Below are 27,047 nucleotides of genomic sequence, written 5' to 3'. Positions count from 1 at the left end.
GGGAGGAACACCCCAAAGGGCACCACTTTTTCCTGTGCATTTCCCTTTTTTAACAGGATGTGTTTGATCTCCTTCAGGACTTTGCACTGAACCCAAAACCCTGGGTTTTTGAGGATTCAGGCTTCGGTGGTACCAACCAAATGACTGCCTGGGAAATGGGCTAAGCCTTGCTGCCTGCTCTCCTGCTGTAAACCCAACTTTACTGAAAAATAACCAACTCAAGGGTTGTTTTCCTTCTAGGTTTTGCTGTTTCTGGTGCCAGAATGTGTTTGTTCCACGGACACGGGGGGGGGTAAAACCAGCCCTGTTCCTCAAAAGTAGGCAATTTGCAAAGTAAATTTTACATAAAAGGCAGGTGCTCGGGGAGGGCAGAACTGCGTAATTCCCTTAATTGCGTTTATAAACACGGCCAATTAAATCGCTTTTAATTGGCTGGGGAGGAAGGGGCAGCACCTCTGCTCTCACCTCCAGCAGGCGGGGGCCCGGCGGATCCACCCCTTCCCGGTTCGGACCAGAGGAGCTCCCAGCCCGGCACCCACGGGACAGAGACGGAGACCCAACCGAGCCCCCAGTGCCGCCCTCCTCGGGGATCGCTCGACTAATGGGGCCGGAGGGAGCTGCGTAGCCCAGCCCCTCCTCGGCGGGGAGGAGGAGAGGAACAACGCACACGAAAAAAAAATAAAAAATAAAATAAATAAAACCATTCCGGAGCGGAGGAGGAGACGCCCTCTGCTCGGGCTCGCCCACTCCCGGCGTGGCAGCCAGCACCGAGCGGAACGCGCCCCGAGGCGGCCCGGTCCCTGCAGGAGGAGGAGGTGGAGGTCCGGGACCGGGACCAGGACCGGGACGATGCTGTCGGGGCTGGGGCGGGCGGTGCGGAGCGGCTGGCCCCCGGGCAAGCGGCGGCCCCCGGTGCTGTTCGGCGTGTGGGACGGCTCCTCGCTGCCCTCAGTACCTCCGGTAAGACGGGGAGCGGGCCAAGTGCACCCCGGGACGGTGCTGGGAAGAGGTGGAACCGTCCCTCGGGGCTGCCGGAGCCTCGTCTGGAGCTCCGGTCGCCTCCAGGGCGGCGGGACGGTGTTAACCCCGGCTGGGCCGGAGCTAGAGAGGCTCCGCGGATCTAACGTGGGGCTGTCCCGCTGCTCCCTCGTTTCTCCGGGGCTTGGGGAGAGGGCGGCTGCGGGTCGGGCCCCGGGCCAGAGGCGCGGGCAGTAAGCGGGGCGCGAGAGGAGCCCCTGTTACGACCGCGGGTGTCGGTTCGGGGTCAGCCCAGGGCGGGTGTCAGTTTGGGGCCATTCCCGGGCACTGTCGGTTCGGTGCCACCCCGGGGTGGGTATCGGTTTGGTGCCAGCCCAGGGCGGGTGTGGGTTCGGGGCCATTCCCGTGCGCGTGTCGATTCGGTGCCAGCCCAGGGCGGGTGTCAGTTCGGTGCCAGCTCGGGGTAGGTGTCGGTTTGGGGCCATCCTGGGGCGGGTGTCTGTTTGGGGCCAGCCCGGGGCGGGCCTCCAGGACCGGGACCTCGCTGCCGGGGTCTTCCGGCCGCATCCCTTCCTCCTCCCAGCTTTTTGAGTTGTTTTTCAGGCATTTTGTTGCTTTTCTGAGTCCGAAGTGGTTGAAGTGTCGTAGCTGAATGGTTGAAGTTATGGGGGAATGGTGCTGCTGGGTGAAAGTGGGAGGAATAACAAAGTTTTCCTTCCGTGCTCTCGTAAAAGTGCGTTGTAGATAAAAAAGTAATGAAGTCCATCTGTCTCTGAGCTTTCCTTGGCTTCAGGAAGTCTCGGAGATCCTAAGAGGAGGAGGGATGAAGGGAAAAAAAGGTGGCACAGTGACCTGAAAAATTAAGATCCACCAGGAGGTAGGATAGGGTAGTGCTGGAGTCCCATGTGCCTGGGGAGGCAGATTAATCCTTGATTAGTTTTAAATAGCAGCTGAATATGCTTGCAAATGTTGCTGTGATGAAACCTGACATAACCCATCCCGGTGTCCAGGGCTGATCCATAACGAGGACCTTGCTGGGATGTGAGGTGACATCCAGAGAAGGAAGAACTGGGGGGGTACTTCTTGGGGCTCCTTCCAGAGCTGGGGTCTCAAAAGCTGGAGTGGCAGCTGAGGAGCTGTGCAGGATGAACACTGCTTTTTGCTGAGATTATTTGCCCGGGCTGTTAAGAAACCATTTTATAAAATTCCCTGGTATTTTGGTATTCCCTGTTAATTTGTCCCATGTCTGTTAATGTGAGTGGCTCTTCTTGGCTTTGCCACGTGTGTATGTGAGGACATTTAAGAAGGAAATTTAAGATAAATGTTGACTTAATCTCCTTCATCTAAGGTTCAAACACAGCATGCTGAAAGCATCTTGCACCTCACTCAGCTTTTACACTGTCGCTCAGCACATGCTGATCTTACTCGGTTTGCCATCTCTGCCTTGCTCAGAGCACTGCTTTGCAGACAAGCTCCCTACTTGTCTAAGGCTCTAAAATGAGACTGAAAGCTGCTAAAGCTTCAAAAAGAGACTGCAGAGGAGGAGGAGGATGAGCTCTTGCTTTGGCAGTGCTGCCATTCAAAGTAGGAGAGGCAGAATGATCCGTGGTGTTACTTGGTGGGATGGATCAGAAGTGACACATCTCAGAATGGAGTTTTTGCACTGAATAGGTTAAAGAGAGGGGTGTTTGTAAGGCTGAGGGAAATTTCAGTTCAGAAAAATGTTTAATCAAAGGTGCTGTGTATTTCTATAATGGAAATGCTTGGAATAAATGAATATAAAATGCTTTTTATACATGCAGTCCATAGCTCTCGTTTTTTCACAGAATTGCTAGCATGAGAGATAATGAAATACTCATTGCTTACTCATTTTCCCCTTCCTGTTTTCATCTTTGGGTACTTCTCAGGTTTTTTATGGTGTGTCTGCAAGGGTGCAGGTAGTTAAAATACTTGTTCTCATAAGCATCAAACAAATGGCCTGCACCTGGAATTCCAAGCTAGTGAGGAAAAAAAAAACAAAGTGTCCCAGGTGTTATTGGAGTTGGATTTCAATCGTTGGATTTCAGTGTAATGCAGGATGTCAGATTGCATCTGTGTCCCCTGCAAACACTGTTGTGACTATTTGAGTGGGGGGTTTTTAGTGGTAATTTAAAAATATTTTTGTTTAATTATCACTGCTGTTGTAGGTTGGCTCTGCTGCTGGCTGGTGCTCTTTTGGGGAACAAGTATTTTGTCTCTAGCTCTGGAAGGAAATGTTGGGGTGCTTGTGAGGAAAGCAGAGCTCAGTCACTTGTCACCTTTGTGCCACCAAGGGCCATGCTCTCAAGCTTATTTTGTGCTGGGTTTGGCAAAGAGAATTGGTTCTGCCCCAGATACCTTTTGGGGGGCATTGAGTGTTGGTTTTTATGGGTAAAGCTGGAGGTGATAATTCAGTGGCCGTGCAGGACTATGGAGTGTGTCCTTAAGTCATCTCATCCTGCAAGATGTGCAGGTATTAACCAGGAGTGCATGGCTCATTTGCTGTAGTTTTTCTGTAAAAGCAGAGATTGCTGTCATAAGGAGCTGCTTTGCCTTTGGAGCATTGCTTATACAAATTTTTATTTGTATAAAAATATATATATTTAATATAAATAAGTATAAATAATGTCTTGATATAAAATAATGTCTTAATATAAAATATATTAATATAAATATAACAATGTTTTAATATAAAGATATATTTGTATATTTTTATTTTATTTTATTGCTTGTTATTTTGTGAGGCTTTTTTGTTTGGTTTTATTTTGTTTTTTTTTAAGTGCAGACACTTAGCTTTTCAAACAAAGTGAAGCATTTTGTTATATTGTGTTTTATGGACAGGTTTTCCAATTTTGCCCCCTAAAGGGTGCTCTTTGTTTTGTTAGAGCCCCAGATTTGTAATGCTGCAGTTATTTCACCTGGTGAATAAACCTGCAACCAGTGTTGCAGCTCTTTCATTCCCTCTTCACTTGCACATTTGAACTCCTGCAGATCTGCTGAGAGGAGGACACAGGAGAAGCTCCCCTCACCATATTGCCATGGAGAACAGATGTGTAAACACAGAATCAAAGCTTAAAAATGTTGTGTTGTGGGGTTTTTAAATTTTTTTTTAATATATTAATAGAGTCAGGGGTTAGAAGGGACCTCCCAAGAGCATCGAGTCCAACCCCAGAGCAGGACCATCATAAACCTTCTAAGCCAGGAAACACTGAAGATTTAATGGATTTAATGTTTGGATTTAATGTCTTATGGATTTAATATTTTATTTTAGATGATCCTAGTTAGCTTCTCCTCAATGCTGAGTCCAACTAACCTAAAATTGTGCTGCATACATGTGAGATTCCCAGTTTAGCCCATACTGTGGAGCTCTGTACCAGTATGCCTGTTTCACTGGGGATGGGCAGCAACTGGGGAAAAAGAAGCCCAAGTTCTACCTTGTTTCTATCCTGTCTGAAGATGCTGGAGTGGTGAAACTGCCTCCTGGCAAAGCTAACATTTGTTTTGAACAAGGGAGGGAACTAAAATGGATAAATTTCAGTTTTTTCAAAACGTGAGTTTACTGAACAGTTGATTCAAAACACATTTTTCATTTTTGCACGCAAAATTCACAGTTTTGCCTCTGAAATCCACTGGTTTGTAAGCTGACAAGATGAAATTTCAAAGGCATCTGTGAAAACCATTACAGATTTGTTTTCTTCAATGATGAGGATACCACATATGCTTCTTGCTGAGAGGAATTTTCTTCCTAGCTGCAAACTGCAGCCAGTAGGAGAGTCACTGGTTTTGTTTATCTGCAGAAAGCAGAAGGGGGGTTATTTTCTGCTGTGGGTTTGTTGCTTGGTTTTTTGGTTTTGTTTTTTTTTTTTTTGGTCAGTTCCCATTTTCACCCATATCTGTTAAAAATGTTTCTTTTAATGCCTTCAGCTGGTAAATTGTTGGCTGCCCACTACCTCAGAATGGCTTGAGCTTTTCTTTCCTGTCCTTCCTGATGGTTTTCTATTTATGCATCTTGCTCCCAAATACCACAAGCTCCCAGTGTTACACCTACCCAGTTTGTCCTTCAGTTTTATACAATCTTATAAGGGTCTAAATGTGTCCAAGTAGCCACAGGATCATTGAAAACGTGTTTGTTTTTCACCTGGGTTTGCAATTTTGCCCCTTTTTTTTTTTTTGCACATACTTTTGGAATTTCTAAGATACCCTGTAAGAGCAGCAACCCCCTGGACATCCTATGGGGTGCAGAGACTTGTCCTTGTGCAGTTGAAATTTCACATAAATGTGGTATAAGTTTGTATTTTCAGCCTACTCAAGTCCTTCGGAAATTGAGGTCTAATTATAGCCAAAAACTTGTGGTTTCTGGGCTTGTTTTCCCCTTCTTGCCTTCCCTTTGGAAGCTCTGCACAATAGTTAGCTTGTTGATCCCAGTTTTGTTTCCTAAACAAAAACCTTGTGCTCATACTGGAATATCTCTAGAAAAACCATACAGCCCACTAAATAGTTTGTTTATGGAAGTTCTGCTCACTCTTACAAATCCTAATTTATAAAAAAGCCTTTAAAAGGCCATTAGAAGCTTTCTGGCAGGGGCTGGAGGACAGGTGTCCATCTCAGCCAGTTCATTTCTTTGCCTTTGGTAGTGTGGCAGTGCCAGAATACCAGGGTGGCACTGGGAATTCCTGCCAGCCATTTGCTGTTCTCTCTTCTCATCTGGCAGCTGCTTCTGTTTGTCCAGAGAAATATTTCTGGGGGGGAGAGCTCTCATATCTAGCACAGACATTCACCACCCTTTGCATTTCTACAGCTGATCTCATGCACTCCCCTTCTGCATCTTTTCTCTCCAGTCCAGACTCTGGAATAACTCATTTGTTGTGAGTTTTTCTTGTCCATGGTGGGGGTGATTGTGTCCCTTTTGCCTTGCTCTGTTTTCATTTGACTTCTGGTGGCCCTGAATTACTTTTAAATAGAAAACTGAATCAAATCCTTGGAGCTTTTTTGACTGCCATGATCAGCCTTACACTTTTTTTGTCTTACACTGGACTCTGCTTTTAGTTCCCATTTTCCCTTAAAATTTTAACCTGCTGCTTGTTGAGACCCTGCCTCATGTTAGAGCCTTCCCAAAGGCTTTTTTTAGAGTCCTGAGCTATTCAAGCATCATGTTACTTGTGTTTGGGGCACTCCCTTTGGCAGTTTGCTTGTTGGTTTGGAAAAGTTTTGGAAGCATTCCCTGTACTATCCCAAAGAGGGAGCTTTGCTACAGGTGCAGCACAGGGATTCCATGAAGGCTCCCACATTTTTAGAGGTTTTTTAGAGGTGTCATCTTTGTGGCAGGATGAGTTGCAACTCATTTAAACCAAGAAAAATCTCATAAAAAAATCTTGCAGCAAGATTCCTGCCGGGATGTATTCCCAGGCATTGGTACCACAGCAGGATCTTTTGCTTTAGAGCTGTTTCTGAGTGCTACAGAGTCTCAGCTGCCATGGCTCTCAGTCAGAAGCAGATTCCTGTAAAACAGGTGACAATATTTTTTTTGCAGACCTGGAGCTCATCCCAGTTTAATGTGCAACCACTAAATTTCCTGCACTGACTTTTCTACCACTTTTTTTTTTTTTTTTTCCTCATTTTAATCCCTTGGTTGTGACAGCGTTCTCCTGCATTCTTTATTATAGTATTGAAAACATTATCTGATGCCATAAAGTTTGTGCTACAGGGTATGAAACTACACTTTGTATGTAGGTCTGAATCCAAAGGTGTGTGCTCAGTGTTTGTTGCCTTTCTGGAATAATAAAATCAGGATTGCAGTGCTTGGATTGCAGCCTGAAGGTTGAGTTTTCAGGCTTGGTCTTGCAATGCCCCATGACTGTAAGTACACTGAGAATATGACTGAGTCTGGAGTCATTGGTGGAGATATCAAATAGGCCAGGCTCTAAAACTGAATTATAGCTGTTACAGCATGGATGCTTCTCAGAGTCCCAGCCCCAAGTTGTTCTTCATGGAATCATAGAATTGGCTGGGTTGGAAGGGACCTCAGAGATCATCAAGTCCAACCCTTGATCCACTCCTGCTGCAGTTCCCAGCCCATGGCACTGAGTGCCACATCCAGTCTCTTTTGAAATATCTCCAGACACGGAGAATCCACTACTTCCCTGGGCAGCCCATTCCAATGTCTGATCACCCTCTAGGTAAAGAAATTCTTTCTAATGTCCAACCTAAACCTCCCCTGGCACAACTTAATACCCTGCCCTCTTGTCTTGTTGAAAGTTGTCTGGCAGAAAAATGAAAGTCTTCATGGCAGTGGAAGTGTCAAGTGAATATATTTTGCTATAGATCAGACTTTAATATGGGCAAATCATCACAGAGGTGCCAATCTTCAGCATTTCATAGAGGTGTGCAGCCTGGCGAGTGTTTCCTTGGGAGTTTCTTACCTTTCTGCAATGGCCAAATTCCTCTTCTCCTAAGGAATGATGCTCTCTGGGGATTCCCCTAAGCCAGCTGCAATCTCATTGGCATCCAAACATAAATACAGGTTTGGGTTGTACAAGTACAATGGTATTGCAAAGGCTGTCCCACTGCCTTTCTCCCTCACACCCAAACAACAGTCTGAGCACGTGGTTGATCCCGTTTTCTCCATTCCAGCAGGGAGGATGCTGAGTTCATAGTCCTGGCTGTCTATGTTGCAAATTGCAGATGGTCTTGGATGCAGATTGGGCTCAGATTATTCTTCTCACTGGGGCTTCTTTGAGTGGGCAGCTCTAGCCAGAAATCACTCTCCATATGGAGATCCTGGGATCCTGGAAGCAGGGTGTAGCTGCTCAGTGGGTTTGGGTTGGTGTTCCTGACCCAGAAAATCCTTCTGGAGTGTGTGGTGCCTCCAGCAGGCACCTTCCCCCAGGATGAGGAGCAGAGCAGTGATGCCAGAGCTTGTTTCAGGCTCTTGGTTAAGGGGAAGCTTTTTTCTCAGAGTGTCAGATTCCAAAACAAAACTTGTCCTTCACCAAAGCAGGTGGGAAGGTTCAGGAGGCTCTTTCCCTCTGTAGTTTTAGCAGTGTCCTCTGTGCCCACAGCCAGTCCCTGGACAGCAAGAAGTCCTTGAATATTTTGTGTGTCTCTTTCATAGTGATCAGGGGGGTTGAGTTTTATTTTTTACCATTTCCTGGCCAACTGTTTTCTGTTTGCTTTGAAAGTAAACTCAAAATACCTTGACTAGCATGGTATGATAATGTGATAATATTGATAATAATACACTTGCATGTTTAATTTGTGGCAGGCTAGTTAAAATGATAAAAATATGAAAGAATAGATGGAACGATGCTCTGACAAACATAAAGGCAAGTCTCAACCTAGTATCTAGCTGTGTAATTGCCACTAAGTTTTGCTGCTGATTATTTTCTATATTAGAGCTGATAGATTTGATAATTAATGGGGAAGAAAACTGGGATGGATTTTTTAAATTAGACATTTCAGACCTAGTAGCAGGAGCTAAAGGACTTCCATATATATACATGTATATATATACACAAACATACTTACCTCCTGTGACTTTATTGAGGTGTTTCCTGATGATAACTGTATCAATAAGCTCTTTCTAATCATGTCAATGCCTTAGCAGAGCCAGTTTGAAAACATTTTTAAAATACATTACTCCTTTTTAAGGGTCTTAAGGCAAGGGAGAAATGAAGTGTTGAGCCAGCTGGACACCCAGAGAGGCTGTGAATCAAGGTGAGCAGCTTGTCAAGAATAACAAAAAATTCAAAATTGTCTTTTTCTTTGCTGAGGCAGAGGTTGGGCATGCTGCTAGGGCCTCCAAGGAAGCCAGCTGCTCTCTCAAAGCAGCAAGAAGTTGATGGGTGGTGGGTGCTGTGTCTGGAAGTGAGGCAGGATTCTCAGTTGCCCTTCAGTGTGGAGCTCTGGGGGATTCAGGAGCTGGGATGGATCCTTACCCTTTGGGATGCTGGCCCTGGGCCACCCTGCAGGCTGAGCCTCAAGCACTGGCAAATAGCAGATGGGTTTTGCACCTGCACCATGGGATGCTGAGCTCTCTTTTGTACAAAGGCCAAACGCCAAGCTGGAAGCTGTTTTTTTTTTCTCACCCACTGCCAAATGCAACATAATCATCTGTTTTGTTGCTACTCGTGCTGAAGTGAATTTATCTGGTGCTAGGAAAATGCCTGCTGTGGGAGCTCTGTGTTCTCAGTGGAGCTCTGGAGTGGAACAGCTGGCCTGGGAATGAGATTGCTGCTTGCTAGGGATCTGAAAGTTGATGTGGGAATGCACTCCTGGCATTACCCTTCTAATGGTGACAGCTGAGCTGGAGTTACAGGAATAAATTGTGTCCTAAAATTCCCATTAAAACCAACATTTCTTCTCCTGCAAACAGTCTGAGACTTCTGCTGCAAACCCCAGCTATGAATGGAAGCTCCTTGGTCCTGTCTTGGAAGTGACAACTGATTGCAGTGCTGCTTACACCCATAGAGGTGTCCAGAACTTTGGATTTCATACTTTTGTAGCATTTTTATCAGTATGAACATACAGGTCTTGCTTAGCAAAGAGGTTTGCAGATTGGGAGCCCCTAATTCCAGCTCTTGGACTTTTTTTCCTTTCTGCAAGCTGCTTCCCTGAGCATTCTTAGTGGAGTAGTGCATTTTCTTTATTACTGGGTTTTTCTACTTCAAATTTTTATCATTGTCTTCGAGAGGAAGGAAATGAGAATACACGAGACTGTAGCATTCATATTATCAGACTGTGGTAATGCTATTTTGGGAAGGATTCTTATGAGTTTAGCTTGGGGCATCATCTGCACCATCTCACACTGGAGGAATAGAATATTTCAGCTGTAGTAGTGCATGGCACTTGAAGAAGAGGGCAGATGAACTTCCTTTTTTGCTTGGGATGAAGCAAACATCCAACACAAATCATCCTACAATTAAAAAAAAAAATAAATTAAGGAACCTTTCAGTACAAGCATGGAGCAGTGGCCAAATTTGAGCATGGAGCTGTGGCTGAGGCAGGTTGGAGGATAAATATCTAAGTGTTGATTGCAGAGTTACCCAGCCAGTGTCTGTAAGAAAAATTAGTTCCTTAAATATACCCTTTAGTAGAAACAACACGTTTGTTCCAGGCTATTGAGTATTACTGTGGGCACTGTAATCAGTGTGAAATCAGTCGTGTAAAATCAGATCATGTGTTGAGTGTTGTCTCCCTGGATATTTCTGAATGTTTTGTGGGTGAGCTGGGCTATGGGTCCTGCTCTGCTTCAGGGGAAAATTGTTCCTCTCCTTGTGCAGGGGGAATAGGTGTAGAAGCAGAGGACTTTTATTTCAGAGGGTTTGCATCTTCCACAGTGTGGCCAGACTGCTTTAAGTGCCTGGCTTAATCAGAGCACTTTCTCTTCTCTGTTTCGACGTGGTTTTGTTGAAGTGTCTTGATGGTCCTCACAGATCCCCCTGGAAGGGATGGGCATGGCCATGCAGGTCCAAAATCCCCAGGACACAGGGGATGGTTCCTGCTGCTGGGTGTGGTACCAAGGGCTAGTGATGCTGTTGGCTCCAGCAGCACCATCTCAGCTGCAGGTGAAACAGCTGTTTGGATTTAAAAACTTGTGTACTTTGTGTTGTTGTTGCTGTCTTTTAACACCATGAATGTAGCTAACTTTTCATATATATAAGATATATATGTGTGCATATAGATATATACAGAATTACAAAGCAGAGTGACCTCGGCATGGTCACTAAATAAAAACCAATGGGTTTTTATTTTACCTGAGATCCTGAAGAATGGCCTTGTGGTTATGATTCAGCAGCACAAGACTTCACTGAAACCCTGAACACTGCTTTAAGTTACAGTGTGGCCTCTGAACTCTTGCAGAACACTTCTGCCATGGGGCAGACATCTGTCAGTCAGATGGTTTTGGGGTAGACAAGAGGTCTTACTGTAAGAGCTGTTTGAAGTGCTTCAGAAACACTTCATGGTTTGGATTTTTTGGGTTTTCTTCATTTCTTTCCCTTTCCCTTATGCCTTATTTACTCCACACTAGACAAAAAGTCAAACCAAGGGGCAGTACCTGAACACCCCTTTGGCAACGCTTCTGCTTTCTGTAAGGATGGTTCTGGTTTTTTAACCAGAAATCTGTAAAGGAGGGGGTTCCCTTCAGAACAACACCTGGGGTTTGGGGTCACCCAGAAGGCAAATCTGCCTTCAGGCAGGGAAACCCAACACACACTCAGCTTCCTAACCCTGAGTCCCTGTCTTGTGCTGCAGGGGCTGGGCAGGGTGAGATGGAGCCAGGGGCTAGCAGGACCTCACAGCACACTGGAGACATCTGATGGTGAGTCTGCCCGGCAAGATCTTCCTTTATTTTCTGGGAGTAGAGCCAAAATATGTTAATTGCATGTTATACAGATGTGTAAATATGTAGAAGCACAGAATGTCAGGTTGCAAGGCACCTTGAGGATCACCTGGTCCAACCCTTCTAATATTGCTTATATGAGATGTCCCAGCATCCCACTGAGCTGAGATTTAACACTTTCCAAAGTGGGGGAATCCATCACTTTCCCTGGGAGACCATCTTGATGTCTGACTGTTTATCTCCTAGAAACAGAACAACACGTTTCGTGTGGTTTTCTTTATCCATAATATGTTTTTAAATTTTTTTTTTAAATTCCACCATGACTTGCGACTTTTTCACTTAATTTTTCTTTTCTTCCCTCCCTGAGGAGTAACTATTAATTACAGACATGGTCTCCCTGTGATAACTCTCACACTGCCCACAAGAAGTGAACGCTGTATTTTCACTGTGAAGCCCATGGTGACCACTGTTGGGGCATTCCTGAAGGACCTGCAGAGAGAAGATAAAGGAATCCAGAGGGCAGAAGTCTTTGCACCAGGTATCTCACATCCCTTTCCTTTCCCAAAATGGATATATTCCTTTTCAAGGACTGTACTTCTGCCTGGTTGGCCTTTCTATAGTGCACACATGGGGACAGATTGAGGGCAGTAGCACTGTGACAAATATTTACAAACAAAAACCTTCATGTTTTGTAGCTAGGTTGGTATCTCAAGAATATAGATTTTGAAAGCTGGCAGGCAGGAGGAACAGTAATATGCTAAAGAAAAGAGGTTATTGCCAAACCTTAGGCCCTTTCCAACATGGAAACAAAAAGCAGAGTTGGACAAAAAAGATCTTTCAGGTTTCACATTACACCTGCCTTTCTGTGTTGAATATAAACTAGATAAATGCTCCAGTGCTTATTTGTGTGCAAATGTTTTTCCTGTTGTTCACAAAATTGGGAATGTTGCTGGAGTTGTAATCTTGGAAGATCTGCTGTGTTGAGAATGCCCTGGGAAAGCCTGTGGTATGCTCATCCTATTTGATCAGAGCCTTTCCATGTGTTGAAATTGTGTCAAATCTTTTCTAAGCCCTAGGCAGGCACAGGTAATTAATGGCTTTGGGGTGAAAGGGCCTTTGGCAAAGAGGGAATGAAAAGAAGGAAGAAATAGAAAAGCAGGATAAAACCATTAAGAGCCAGCTTTCCTGATTGCATGTCACAGTTGCTCCCTTGTCTCTAGTTTTAGGTCATTGAAAATAGATTTATATTTTTTCTCACTACTAGAGAAAACATTCAGGCACATGCAGTCTGTTGTGTTTCTCACTATTTACCAGATTTACTTAAGATTTATAGTTCTCTTCCAAACATTAATTATAAAGAACTCCAGCATATTTCTCAAAGGGATATCACCTAATGTTTAAGGTTCCTTACGATAAATGAACTTATATCTTTCTTCTGCAGATGGCAGCAAAGTCTCTGATGCAACCTTGATGGAGGTTTTATTGATGAATGACTTCAAACTTGCTATTAACAACACAGCACATCTTGTGTCACCTCCTGCCAAAGGTAAGAGCAATGCTGAATTGTCACTTAAAAAGTCACTTGATCTGAGGAAAGGCATAGCAAAACTGGAACCTGTCTGAAGAAAGGAAGTTTTTCTGTATTTTTTTTACCTGTGGAAAGTCCTGATTTTATGGTGAGAGGTGGGAAGAGGATGGAGGAGGGTAGGTTCTTGAAATGTGTTACATGACCAACATTTTAATTTCAGATAAGCTGAGTAGTGAGCATGCTACAGAAATGGAAGATATCAAATCCTTGGTTCACAGGCTGTATGTGGCTCTCCATTTAGAAGATCACCAGATCAGGAAGGAGAGAGAACTACTAGAGAAACTGGATCATCTGAAAGAAGAGCTGCTGCCTCTGGAACAGGTTGGAAAGCAGGGTTACTTTAAAAAAAAAACAATTTAAAAGCATTTCCTTTCATCAGGAGTAAGTCATCTGATACAAGAAATATCAGCATGAACAGCTTGGTGGTGTCTGTTTTTCTTGTTACACAAATGAGGGGTAATTCAAATGTAAATCAAATTATTTCCAGTCCTTTTTCCTCCTGCTGTGCCCTGTGCATGAGCCACAATACCTGGAGAAAGCTGTCAAGAACAAGTTGGGATTCCAAGTCCTCCAAGTCACCTCTTCCCCAGAGTTCTGAATACCCAGTACAGAAAAAAAACCCCAAAACTGAGGTAGAAATAATCTGTGGCTTAGGTTATGGTTTGCTGTATCACCAAGGCAGCAAAGCCAAACATTTGGACAGATGGTTTCCAGAATCCAAGAAGGGAAGGTGGATCTGTGGGAGGCTGAGCTGACCCAGTGTGGATAAAAAAGCCAAAAAGAGCTTTACAAAGTGGCCAGACTTTTCCTTGGCTTCAGCCCTGCTTTGTGGCCTCAGTGTTAACCAGAACTGCCTTGAATGGTGAATGGGAAACCAGTAGGTATAAATTGCTAGTGATGGGGAGATTAAAAGCAGCATTTCTTGGTGCACAAGAGCCAGATGATCTCCTTGTGATTGGATTCCAGTCATTTTCTTACTTGGCAGGCTAAGTCAGTAAGAAGATTCAGTAAAAGGGTCCTAGCCCAGTAGTTCAGAATCCACTCATCATGTTTGCTCCAAGAGGTTTCTGTGTTTCTTTCCCTTAGATGAAAGCTGGAATCACAGCCAGTGCAGATGCAAAGACCTCCAGGCTGCTGTGGGTTGGTTTGGCATTGCTGTCAGCCCAAGGAGGAGCTTTGGCTTGGCTCACGTGGTGGGTCTACTCGTGGGACATCATGGAGCCCATCACCTACTTCATCACTTATGGGAGTGCCATGGCCTTCTATGCCTATTTTGTTCTTACCAAACAGGTGGGAACTCATTTTGTAAGTACCTGAAGTGTTGGAAAGGAGGGAAGCTGGCTCTGAAAATGTTTGGGCTCTGAAAATAATTACAATTAGAATTCAGTGAGTGGCCTTGCTAGCAGATAGGGATTTGTTTGATCCCCAGTGGGGCTGGATATGGATGCTGCATCATGTAAAAACCAGGTTATATCAGGTGGTTTTGTAAGAGGTGGTAAAATATTACCTGTTTCTAAGAAAACTCACATCATCAACCACAGGAATGTTTATTTCTAGCACTTAAATGGATTTAAAAGAAAAAAAGGGAGGAAAATCTTTGAAAACAAAACCTAGCAAAGCATTAATTATTTACAAGCTATAAGCCATGTGTTGGTATTGTTGAGTTTGCCTTGGATGCTCAAAACAGGGATGAATTCTCGAATGAATTCTACCTTTAAGACTTGCTTATGGAAGCCCATGATGGCCACTAATTTTTTTTACACATGAGATGCAAAGAACTGAGATTTCATAACCTAGGGAATGAAGAGTGGTGAGGGAAGTCTCTCCTTTTATTGTAGATTTTTGTGGATCCCTTTGAAGAGGAAACACAGCTGTAAAGGGAGAGCATTTAGTAGTGCTGCGCTAGCTGGGGAAGGAAGCAAATCACTGAAGAGAAGCTTTTATTTGCTGAAGTTCACACAGAAAGGGTGAAGGTTCCCATCAGCCTGGAAATCTGGCAGTTGCATTATTGAAATATACTTAAATCAAGTGCCTGAAAAAATGTGAACTGTGTGTTCTTCAAAATCTGACTGCTTTTCCTTGACTTTGAATGCATGGAGGTAAATCTTGCACAGCTGAAAAGGGACAGGAAACAGGTTTTGTTTAGAAGAAAAAAACTTGCTGGTGAAAAACACCCCCTGTATCTTAACTGAGCTGCACAATCCAGATTTGTTCTGAAATCCTGTAAGAGTTTGAGGAATGTTTTTCTTTCCTGTTTCAGCTCTTTATTCCCAAAATGAAATCTCCACGTTGAACGTGCAAAACTCTTTTTTTTAGGGAGGTTTGTGGGATTCTTCCCATAATACCAGTGGATCTACAGAGCCAGTGAAATGGGGAGAAATGTCTGTTTTTCCAGACAGCTGGCTCTGAATGCAAGTTTTACTGATTCTCACTGATTTTTAAGAAGGGTGAAGACATCTCTGCTTTTTTTCTACATGAGTAGATACAGAGATTACTACTGGGCTTTTTTGAAGAGCTGCTGGCACCATTGCTTCAGACTTTCAAATAAGTCTTTGAGAAATAGCAGCTGGATTTTCTCTGACTCCTAGCAAGTAGTGTCTGTTCCCTGTGGCTCCAGTTATTATTCCAGTTATATATATATATATATATATATCCATATATATCCAGTTATTATTATGTCTTTAATCTGATTGAAATTTCCTTTATTCATGATAGAAATATTCCTACCATGTGTCTGAAAGGCCTTTATGACCTATAAGGGAATAGCTTCATATGGAGCCTCTTACCCCAAAACATGGGTGTGTTGTTGATAACTCATCCTGAAAGAGGCTGAATTTCTAGACAAAACTCAGTTGTCCAGGTAGTCATCTGACCTCTACCCAGGTCTCTTGCTAACTTCCAATATGTGCCCTGCTTTCTTCCCCAGGACTACCTTTACCTCGATGCTAAAGACAGGCAGTTCCTCCACTACTTCTATAAGAAATCCAAAAAGCAGCATTTTGATGTGGAACAATACAACAAGCTCAAAGAAGACGTAGCAGAGGTATTTAAATACAGTCTTTAAATAATGAAGTAGGCTCTGGGTTAAGACTTTTTCAGTTAACTCTCAGCTTAGCAAAAAAAATTGGCCTTGAGGTTGGTTACTTATATTCCAAACAGTGTGTTGCTTATCAGCCAGTTTGAGCTGCTTAAATAATCATATGTTTGTATAAACTACTTCAGTAACTTATCAGAAAGGGAGATCTTCAAGGATTCAATTTAAAACAAAAAAGCCAGTTTATCAGCCCTGCACATCCTTTTTTTTTTGGATGCTCTAACATGCTGTATTTTTGGTCACTTTAATACAACAGCTGCATTGTTTTTAGAGGCAGTGTGTTTGCTGAATTCCTGTGGGAACAGCCTCCTCCCTTCCTTGGAAAGAGACTGCCTTGCAGAGTTGAGTATTTGGTACCTTACTCCTAATTCCTTAGGTAAAAGGTTTAGATTTATAGATCAGGGGTGACTCGATGGAAAAGGTGGTGTGTGCACACCTAGGAGAAACTTTGTGGTTTTCAGGAGTAGTGTGACTGATGTCTCACTCCTCAGTTCTTCCTCATCCATCTCTAGGGTCAGAATGTCATAAAAGAAAACTGAAACTACCCCTGATTTTAGCTTAACACCTAATGAGCCCCATTATGAGTTTGATGCTTTTTTGGTACTCTGTGAGCATGAACTTCGGAACTGTGATTTCAGCAGCAAAATGCCACAGTGTGGAAATGGTCAGCATCCTTCATTTGATTTGTTTAGTTACCTTTGTAAGACCAATGTCTTCTGAGACAGGGAAGATGCTGGATGTGGGAAAAGAGGAGAAAACAGAGGAGGATGCAGGAGGATGAACTTCTTTCTCACTCTTTCTTGCACTGGCAGGTAGAAGAATCACTGAGGCGCCTGCGCCAGTCTCTGCACCTGAGGCTTCCAGTCCAGGAAATCAGTGCCAAGGACTGACTTTGGTTTTGTATATCTGAGAATATTTACCTTTCCTCTAGAGAAACTGGATATTTTTTACCACTTTAGTTTTGAAAGTTGCAATAAATGGCTTTTAAAAATTATTAGCTTGCTTGATGGTTTGTTGATGGTGGAACGTTTTTTTTTTTTTCAATAATATCAAGAAGCTGCTGATGCAAAGCTCTTCAGGTACTTAGCAAGTTTTTTTAGCAAAATGAAGGCATTCATTTTGGTAAAAAGACAAGGATGTTTTATAGAGCAAGGGTTGCCTTTTTTGTACCCTTTACTGTAGCACAGCAGTTTTACGTAGAATAATTAACACTGAGTATTAAGGATTGTTTTAATGAAATCACTTTCCTTGTTTCTTGCTCTGTGCATTGACTGTTGTTGTAACACCATTGAGAGAGGCAGAGGGCAGACCTGCATCACAAGTAAGCTTTTTTAGTAAATATTTGTTGATATATCTTATATTTCAATCTCGTTTATTATAAAATCATTTATTTTTCACTGTAGCATTTTATTGTAAGAATTTATCAAAACATTCAAACGTACATGATTTATACAATGCTTAAAAGTAGCCAGAGTAAGATTTAACATCTGTGACTCAGTATAGGGAAAGATTTAACTAAAGCAGAGCCAATAAACCAGTTATTTTATACCCAAGAAAGCAGATTCAGGCAGAATAGATTCTCCATTGTCCCCCAGAGTTAAGCCTATGTACCAGTTATATAAAAAACAATAAAAGATTTGCTTCTAGTCAGTACCACTGAAACTGCTGATGCTGAAGAAGAAACAATCCTATAATAAAATGTTCTATGGTGAAAAATGCAGCCACTTTTCTGTGAGATCAGCCAAGGGGAGGAAGAGGAAGATTCAGCACCAAAGCCTGAAGTAGGAAGGTTTGCAGATGTTGTATTTTGCAGAGCTGCCTTAGAGGTGTCCAGCAGTGGTGAGCCTGAAAGCTTGAAATCATCTTCTGTATCCTTAAAGATTTGGTACCAGGTGAGGTTACCCAAAGTCCCACTAAGCAATCTGTACATGGTCTCATTTCACTACTGCTTGGTTTTTTTCCTGAGGATACAAAGCACCAGCAGGCTTCAGTTGTGCCCCAAACATAAATGGTGTGCAAGCAAAAAGCCCTTTGTCTCTATTAATACTACAACTGTACTTAAGGAATTAAGTTCCTTTTTAGTGTTGAGGGAAAATACATAAATGTCAAAAGCTAAAAATCCACGAAATAGGAAGGTGGATACTGCTGTCCACGGATAAAAAAGATGCCCTACAAACATATTCCCTGTAAACTGCTCATGGAGCAAGAAAAGCTCATCTAATCCAACATCTGAAATGTTTGGAAATAGTCAAGAGTGCCATGGTTAGATGGCAATCAAGGAAAAACTTGAAACAAAAAAAAGTATCCCATAAAATCTAAGCACCTTTTAATAATTTTGCACCAGTCAGCTCCCAAATTCCCTGAGATGATCTGACCTTTAAAATTGCTTTAAGATTTTAGAAACTATTAGGTATACAAACTACATTGTTTGATCCCAGATTCTTTGCAAATAATCTTGTAGTTATTAATCTGAGCTTAGATGTGGTTTTTCACTTCTGCAGTGGGTATTAATGAAGAGCTGTCATTGTTAAGTAACAATCTACTTAGATTTTGGATGAAAATACAGTTTTTTAGTTAACATTGAGGCAAAACAGGGAATCTGTTTTTTTCCTATAGCATTGATGTCCCTGCACACATCCACCTTCCGATGGGATACTTTCCTGTTAACAACAGTGAGAAGTTCTGTGAACTCCAAGGAAGATCCGTGCTTCCTCAGTGTCTCACACAAGTCTTGAATGTACCAGGAGCCATTCACAGTTTCACGATGAGAAAAGTAACCTGTTGGAGAGCAGGAACACAAAATTATATCCAAATGTAAGTAGTGATGACAGTTCAAAAGTATTCATGACTTACTGCTTGCTAGCTGCATCCATTAAGGGTCTACTAATAGATAAATATTATTCCAGAATTATGTAATTTCACTGGAAACAGCAGGTGGGAAATGGCTTTTAAATCAGTGCTCACACAAGAGAAGGGTGGTTCAGGGACCACAGAATTGTATCTGCATATTAGCAGAGAGCAGACAGGGCTGAGGACAAGATACAGGGAGGGCTGCAGGAGACAGACACCTCGTGAGAGGAAATTTGTAGACCACCAGAATCCTACAGAGGGGTAGGAAAAGAGGGGTCCTGGAAAAAGAGGGGTCCAGAGGCCTGGAAAAGAGGGGAATGCTTGCTGTCAGCAGATGACAGCTCAGCATGATGAGAATGTTTGTTCTTTGCTAAACCTCGATGGTTTTCTTTCACTTTTTCCCTCTTTCACAGGAACATCACTTCCCAGGCAGGTAAAACAGATGTGATGGAACTGTACTCATTATTTTGACTGCAAAACGAAGAAGTGTTCAAGCTTGTTATCAGATATCAGATGTAAAAATGTCAGAATTTACCTTGGGCCACAGAGTAGCACATGATGAAGTCTGCACCAGCAGGCAAGGTATAGACACCAGCTGCATCCACCTCAGTCTCATTGCCATTGGATTCCTCACTTCCATCTATTGCATCCTGAGCAATAACTGGATCATCATGTTTATCACCTCGACATGCCTGTTGGTGACAATTATTGTTAGGCTTTCACCTTGGCCAAGCTCACCTATGGTTATATATTTCTATATGGTTCTATATGGTTTTATACTTCTGACACTAACGGGGTACTTCAGGTATTCCACAATCCCATGACTCTGGATTCAGAAATACCCATTTACTTCTCTAGCAGTGAAAATATTGGTGATGAAATCCAATGAAAGCTTTGAGATGATGATGGAATTACTGAGACTGGAAGGGACTTTTTGAGATCACTTGGGTCCAACCCCCCTGGCTCGAGCAGCTTGTCCAGTCAGTGCTCAAGTATTTTCATAGATGGACACTCCACAACCTCTCTGGGTGACCTCTTTCAGTGTGTGACCACACACAGTGAGGTTAAGGAGGTCTGATAGCCTTCTATAGCCTATCCTAGGGCTGTGAGGTATGAACTGAGCAGAGACTGTACACAACTTTCTCCAAAAAATGGTAGTTTCTTCTCTACCATTAAATATACACTGACACTCAATCTGACATGGGCTTAATTTGGATCACTCTTCATAAAACTACTTCCTATGAAATCCAGCTAGAATCATAATATTAACACTTGTGTACATAAAGATTGTTTTTTAAAAAAGAGAGGAATTCCTGTCTTAAATATCTCTTAAGGAATATTTTTCCATACCTTCTTGCCTAAAGATGCAGAACCTTTCCCTTGTGGCAAGGCTGTATCAGGAAAACTGATTTCCCTATTACAATAAAACACAGCTCAGTGTTAACTCCACTGAATTCAGAGCCAGACATCTTACCTGAATGATAAATATCTTCGGTTTTCCTACCAGACTCGGGCACTTGTCTCCTCTGAACATGTCTGTGATTGTCTCAATTTTGATTTGGGCATCATATGCATAAACGTGATCATTCTCACCATGACTCAGGAACACACACACAAAGCAGTCAGCATCACTGTGGTCACTCTGGGAGGCTGAAATAGTCAAGTGTTGTTTAGGTGACTAAACAGTGATCTTAAGGTTTAAAAAACATTCTACACTTGGATCTCTGATCATTCCTTTTTCAAATGAACCCTGTTTTTCAGACAGTGTAACACTACAGACATGTGGAGGTGCAGTTCAACGTGGCTGAAGGTAAGGACCACAATGAATAAAAAGAAAGTTATTAACTTCTCTCAGTCTGCAGGTACTTTTCTTTCAGCTCTTGGCAGCTTCATTAGTTCCCTCCACAGAAGCTTCACATCCCTTGCAATTATATAACCTGAAGTCTAGCCCTGGTTAAGTCCTTCTAATATTAAACAACTCCCTTATGCACAAAAATTATTCTGTAAAGTGAACAGAGAGAATGGAATAGAAGATAAACATTTAGTTACATAACCAGTAGATAGTCTCCTACCTTCGTAAATTCTCTGCATTACAGCTTCTGCTTTCAGATCATCAAAATGTCTGACTTCAAATCCAAGGTCTGTCAAGCTAGTGTTAAAACACAGCGTTATTACTGAAAGTTCCTACCAACCAGCTGCTTTCCATGTGAGACAATGAATATTCATGTTTATGCATTATTTCTGAAAACAAACTAACTACTAAAGTTGATTTTTAACACAAGCCAGTGTCAAGGGCAGCAGTAATACCTAAATTTACTGCAAAGTTTGTCCTAAGAGAGGACTCACTGATGCTGTGCCAGCAATTTCTGTGACTTCAAGGACCATGACTTGAAGCTTTTTATTATGAATTTCTTTGCCAAGGTTGCATAGGTGCTTGTGTGCAAAATCTTTTGCTCTCTATTTAAACATAAGATTTATGTAACAGAAATCCCCACGATTTCTGAAGTTTAGCTTTTTAAGCTTTGGTAGCAAACCCAAGTTTCTTACCTGCGTTTCAGGTTGTTTCTGTCTGCCAGGGTCCCACGTCTCTCTGGCAGCCTTAAATGCCAAAAGAAGTGCTCATGATTGAAGATTAAGGCAATTCCTCTTGTCTGATGGTTCATTTTGTATTGTGCTGCAGGATCAAGTGTTTGCCTGGTGCCAGAGATGGAGAATGTTCTCAGTAAATCAGTTAATGACTAATTAAATTTGCTTCCCAGATGCCTGCTAGAGGAGATTTTTGTAACTGACTAGACCTGGAGGATCCAAGTTCAGAAGACAAGTCTTCAAAATGTTCAACATATCAGGAAGAGCCTAAATCATTAGGCCTTTTTGAAAAGCTTGCCACTTCCAGCACTTCAGGAAAACCAAGATGTTGGCTGTGTCCTAGGTTCTATCAGGTAGGTTGAACAGTTTCCCTACACCATACTTTCTCTTGTCATGAGGTTATCTCATGAGTAACACAGTAAAGGCATTTAAGAGTGTACTTTAGACTCAGTTCCAATTCTCCCTGTTATGTTTAAATATTATTTTAACATAATTGGATAGTGCATATTTACATATTTGGAAAACCACGTGCTGCATTGTAAGCAATGGGCTCTAAACTGGTGATGAGGTGACACGCACAGTGCATCTTGCAAAAGGGAAAAAAAATTGTATTTCTCCAGCAAAATGTAAGCTATGGCAACACAACTGTTCATTTAAACTTGTAGCAACCAGCCAGCAAAATCCTAAAGCTGAAGGATAGTGTTGGTCTGAAGGATGAAACAAATGACTGACCCAGCTTCTAAGTCTAAGACTCTTAAAATGATCATGGCAAGGGAAATATAGCATGCTTCTATGTTTGGGAGGGGCATGCATCAATTTTACTGTTTTATGAACAAAAGACAACATAAAAGTCTGTGATTGCACCCTATGGACTGTACACTTGGACCAAAAAGGTCATTTCCAAGTGTTGGTATGGCTGTATTCTGAGAGACACAGCAGTCTTAACAATATTGTAGACAGAGGCATCAGTCCAGAAAACAGAAACTGCAGTGGTTCTGGCCATAGTCCAAGCAGTAGACAAGGCCAGTGTTAGAGGTGCACAAAACGACAGTCCAGGTCATGCTGCCCTAGGGCTGCCTGTACTTAGTGCTGTCATTTTTTGCCATGTTACTGTTTTTTATCACGCTCTGGAATCTCCAGTTTTGGTGCAAGTTGCTTAGAATATTTGCCTGTAGATGTTACTTAAAGATCACAGTTTCATCAGCAAAATGCTTTTGTTGCACTACAAGATGACCCCAGTTATCCATAAACTATTTCTGCTTCTCCACTTCATTATGAGAAGTCCTTTAGTAAAACATTTTTTGTATCATCTGAGTAAGATATTCAGACACCAAGAATTCAATCAGAGAGCAGCATCCTGGATGATTGTTTAAAGTCAGGGTGGGGATGGGAGTGGTTCTATAATATTGGTTGGAGAACCAATAAGAAAAGTTAAGTCCCCACTTTCCCCAATTTGAGTACTTATTATGATTAAATGCAAAGATGAGAAACTTAGCACTGTAATTATGAATAATATTTCACCTGTACCAGTACCAGAGTTTATTTAGATTCTGGCAATTTATCTTTGTTCCTTGAGGTCCCTTCCAACCTGGTATTCTATGATTCTATGATCTTCCTTAGCAATCAGTTAGACATAGACTTAGAAGGGATTTTGATAGTTAAGTCTCTGGATCCAGGATGGTTCCCTGAATAGTTCTTCCTCTGCTCTTGCCTTTTACAGAGCTAAATGATGCTGTGAGGTGGAGTAGGAAAATTCATGGAATCCCTACCCTGTGGCCCCTTTACCTGCTTTCTACTGGGCTACACTCCTGTGCTACACTCACCCAACCAGTCTGCCCAATTCTTCTTTAGACTATGGTGGTATTTTTGCCATGGTTTCTGCACATTGCCCAGCATAAAAGGATTTCACTTGTAAGAGTCCCTTCTGCATGACTTCGTGAGAAAGATGGGTTCTACATCTGGCACACTGAAAACTAGAAGGTGTTTTCTAAGTGGGTGGAGCTGAATAATCCAGATTCATTCTTAATAAAACTAGGGAAAGCCTGCACTGACCTCAATGCCATGGGCCAGCTCTTTGTTGTCATCTGAACTTTACCTTATATCGAGAGCATCCACTTCTGTGATGTTCTGATTTCCATCTGTTAGGAAAAAAGCAATTTATCCACTGAATCATTCCTTAAAATAAACAATTTGAACTTGTGCACCCAGCCTTAAAAGTTAGCTGGTAATGTGACCCAAAAGCTCATTCACACATCAGGTATCTAGGCATGCAGTTTAACAGCTTCATTAGCATTTGCCTGCACCCACAGTTTTTGGAGGCTGTTCTTAAAGTTCTGAGTCCCAATAGCCAGAATTTTAGGTGGAAAAGACATGCAAGATTTCTTCTTTTTCTTTTGCTAAATTATAAAGATGTCAGTATCTCCAGTAAGAGAATGCACATAGAGGTAACACTGTAGGAATAAGGGGGAACATGCACATCTTGAGACCACACAGAACTTGCAATTAGGCCAAAATACTTATTCCTTTTGCTTACATATTTCAGTGGGCTATAAAATCACAGCTCCCACTACTACCAGTGGAGACTTAGCTACCACATTATGAAAACTATGGACTTTACTGCACCTGTGGTGGCTGCTGTAGGTCTGCTATCCAACTGGACATGGCCTGTAATTAGAAGAGAAGACAGGTCATACATACATTTAATTAACAAACTATTTTGTATAAAACCTTTTCACATCTGTATTTCTCATCTGATTGAAGCCTTTTGCAAAACAAACAAACACACCTCTGTCTTGGCAGAGGGGAAAAGGTTCTTAAGATAGGAGCACAAACTCGAAGACGGCTTTAGGAGCTTTTAAGTTGAACACCACATCAGAGGAGAGCAGGGGAATGCCTCAAAGGAAGCCCCATACTTCTAAGTGTTACTATTGACATGCAAAATTCCCTTTGCCAGACATCATTGTCCTTTCAGGTGTTGCCTAACAATTATCACCAGTAACCCAAGGGCACAAACCAAGGGATTTCAGCATCCCTGAAGCATAACATGACAAAAGTGCTGAGAAAATCATGTACAGAGCAAAAGCAACCAGCACCGGTGCCTGTGGATAACAGAAAAGGCTGAGATGTTGATAATAGGAAGGGTGAGATGTTGAAGAGAGCATCTGCATGTTTAAATTTACACTTGTTTTTATTTCTGTACTGGAGATCTGGCTGATGCTTTGGCCTTAGCTTAAGGGATAAGATTAAATTGTTACAGTCACCAAACTTTTAGATAAAAATTCTTACCATGTAGACACGGGAAGAACAGAACTCGTGAGCTAAAGGCAAGATGGGTTTCCTATTCTTTTAATCTTGTTCAGTGCATTCCGTTTTAGCTTTTCATTGCCACTGTCACATTACAGCTTCATTCAAGTAAACACTATTTAAATTGTTGCAATTTATGAAAACTTTTCTGCTTGTCTTACACAGGCTTCTTCTAAAAACTGGCTGGTTTCAATGGGACTTGCCTTAGCTCTCCTGGAGATGGACTGTTTCAAAGGAATCAAAAGTCAGGTATGCACTGGGTTACACTGGGATCTGATAGCATCTTTTCCTGGATACAATCTCGATAGATTCTACCCTTTGGGCATTTAGAAAACAGCCGAAACAAAATGGCACCAAAAAGAAGTCTGACAACATCTTTGGGTATCAAGCCCCCACAGCTCAGCAGCTCCTATCCTTCCCTGCTCTTTGTTACACATCACCTTTCTTCTTAGGCTCCTGAACCCGGAATATCCACGGCGTTTTCCCTTCATGAGCTGTTTTTCTTTCTTCAGAAAACAACCCCGCTGCCCCGCTCTCTCCCCTCCCCAGCCGGGGTGTGTCGGGGGGGTCCGGCCCGGGCTCCCCATCCTTAACCCCGCTCCCCTCCCATGGTTTCTCCGGGGGGGACCGGGACCTTCCCCTCCACGTTGTGCGCTGGGTTTTTACGTGCAGATTTACTTCCGCTTTGCTGCTCCCGTCATTCTTGCCCCTTCCTTTCCTTTCCTTTCCTTTCCTTCCCCTTCCCTCCCTTCTCAGGAGTGAAGCAAAACCCCCGCTCCACACGGCAGCGACCTGCGGGATGCGCTGCCCGCACGCAAAGCCCCCGCTCTGCCGCTTCGGGTCCGACCAAGGGACCCACAAGCCCCCCGGAAGACACCCCCCTCCCTCTTTTCCATACACACAGCACGGGGTTGGCATGGGAACCGCAGACATTTGATGGCCCCGCACGGTAGCGAACCCGCACATTAACGGGGGGGGGGTTAGGGGAGAGGACCGCCACGCCACGCCTCCGGAAGACACCCCCCCTCCCTCTCTTCCATCGAAACAAACACAACCTTCATCTCCAGAGGATGGCCTGGGGACCGCAGACATTTGATGGCCCCGCACGGTAGCGTCCCCGCACATTAACGAGGGAAGGGAGGTATTAGGGGGGGGGGGAAGTGGCCGCGCCGTTGGCTCCGGACGATGCTAAACACCCCCACTCCCCCAGCAATCCCTTCGATGGGCACCGGTACCTTCTCCCCAACCCCCCGATGCCCACCTACCCGCCGGCCTCCTCCGCTCAGAGCCCGACATGACGGCGGCCACAGGCACCGGGAGTCCCCGCAGTGCCCTCGGTGTTAAGCTTTGCCTTCCCGGCTCCGTCCCGCCTCCTGGGCCCGGCCCAGGCAGCCCTTCGGGGGCAGGGCGTCGATCGCTCGTTCCTCCTGAGGGGGCGGGAGATACGGGGGAGGAGGTGCTGCGGGACTGTGCGGGGGTCCCGGTGGCCCGGGAGGGAGGGACCTTCCCGGGGCTGCGGGAGGAGGAGAAACCCGTAATTCCCGGGGCTTGGTGTGGCAGGCTTAGCTCGGGAGGTAGCAGGGACCCACCGGCTGGAGGAGGTGAACAGTGGCCGGGAAAATGGAAGGGTGATGTGTTAAAGCGGCTGTCGGTATTTCAGTTTGTCCTGCGTTATTCCTGGGCAAAGGGAAATGGTTTAAAGCTTGAGGAGGGGAGATTTAGGCATTTGTGTTATGACTTTAACCTGTAAAAAAACCCAAACAGTTCACATCAATACTTAAAGAGTGTTGCTAACTATATACGTATGCAGTAGTGAGTCAAATGCAAAGAGCTGCTATATATAGTATCATATTCATTTACGTATTTATATATAAAAATATCAGTTGTTAAATGGTATGATTGATCTTGGGGGTGATAGCCTTCATTTTGGGGCCATGACCTGTAAAAATGCATTTTGTATGGTTTACTTGTGGATTTCTGACCCAGGAAAAGCTTTTACAAAGTGAAGAAGTCAAATGTTTCCTCAGGTTTGCAAGCAGAACTATCCAAGTGACATGTGTTGTACAGTCCAGCAGTCTTAAAGCTCTGTTTAGTGTTATAATGGTTTGAAGGAAACTGGAAGGCTTTCATGGTACAATTACAGGTCAATACAGACAACAGTCAAAATATTGTGCTCATTTAAGCATCCAGTTTAAGCTTGTTTCTACCCAACTCAGCAGTCATCTAGTTGCATTACAGTGTTGTGAACTTATGTGATTCTTATTTTAAACAAGCAATGCCATGGTGCTAAA

At 43.3% G+C, this 27,047-nt stretch overlaps 2 protein-coding genes across 3 annotated transcripts; one reads left to right on the top strand and one right to left on the bottom strand.

Annotated features, from left to right (window-relative positions):
- The first annotated feature begins 486 nt into the window (after positions 1 to 486).
- MCUB (mitochondrial calcium uniporter dominant negative beta subunit) lies at positions 487 to 16,989 on the top strand. 2 transcript variants are annotated; one of them, XM_030450124.1, is made up of 8 exons: positions 487 to 960; positions 11,248 to 11,314; positions 11,706 to 11,873; positions 12,777 to 12,881; positions 13,084 to 13,244; positions 14,010 to 14,213; positions 15,850 to 15,966; positions 16,830 to 16,989. In XM_030450124.1, the coding sequence occupies exons 1-8, from the start codon at positions 850 to 852 to the stop codon at positions 16,905 to 16,907; spliced, it is 1,011 nt and encodes a 336-aa protein (XP_030305984.1). In that variant the 5' UTR covers positions 487 to 849; the 3' UTR covers positions 16,908 to 16,989. The 2 variants fall into 2 exon arrangements, with proteins under 2 accessions (XP_030305984.1, XP_030305983.1); XM_030450123.1 differs by having other exon boundaries at positions 11,703 to 11,873.
- A 438-nt stretch (positions 16,990 to 17,427) lies between these two features.
- Positions 17,428 to 26,190, bottom strand: CASP6 (caspase 6). The gene is made up of 8 exons (XM_030450121.1): positions 26,022 to 26,190; positions 24,076 to 24,117; positions 23,549 to 23,591; positions 21,415 to 21,561; positions 20,940 to 21,016; positions 20,342 to 20,517; positions 19,403 to 19,559; positions 17,428 to 18,795 (listed from the first exon to the last, which is right to left on the bottom strand). Exons 1-8 carry the CDS (start codon positions 26,050 to 26,052, stop codon positions 18,557 to 18,559), a joined length of 912 nt encoding a protein of 303 aa, XP_030305981.1. The 5' UTR covers positions 26,053 to 26,190; the 3' UTR covers positions 17,428 to 18,556.
- Positions 26,191 to 27,047: the final 857 nt, after the last annotated feature.

This window comes from Calypte anna, chromosome 4A (genome assembly GCF_003957555.1).
Source record: "Calypte anna isolate BGI_N300 chromosome 4A, bCalAnn1_v1.p, whole genome shotgun sequence".
Taxonomy (NCBI): Eukaryota; Metazoa; Chordata; class Aves; order Apodiformes; family Trochilidae; genus Calypte; species Calypte anna.
The sequence above is the reverse complement of the archived record's forward strand: the minus strand, read 5'-3'. Positions and strand labels throughout refer to the sequence as shown.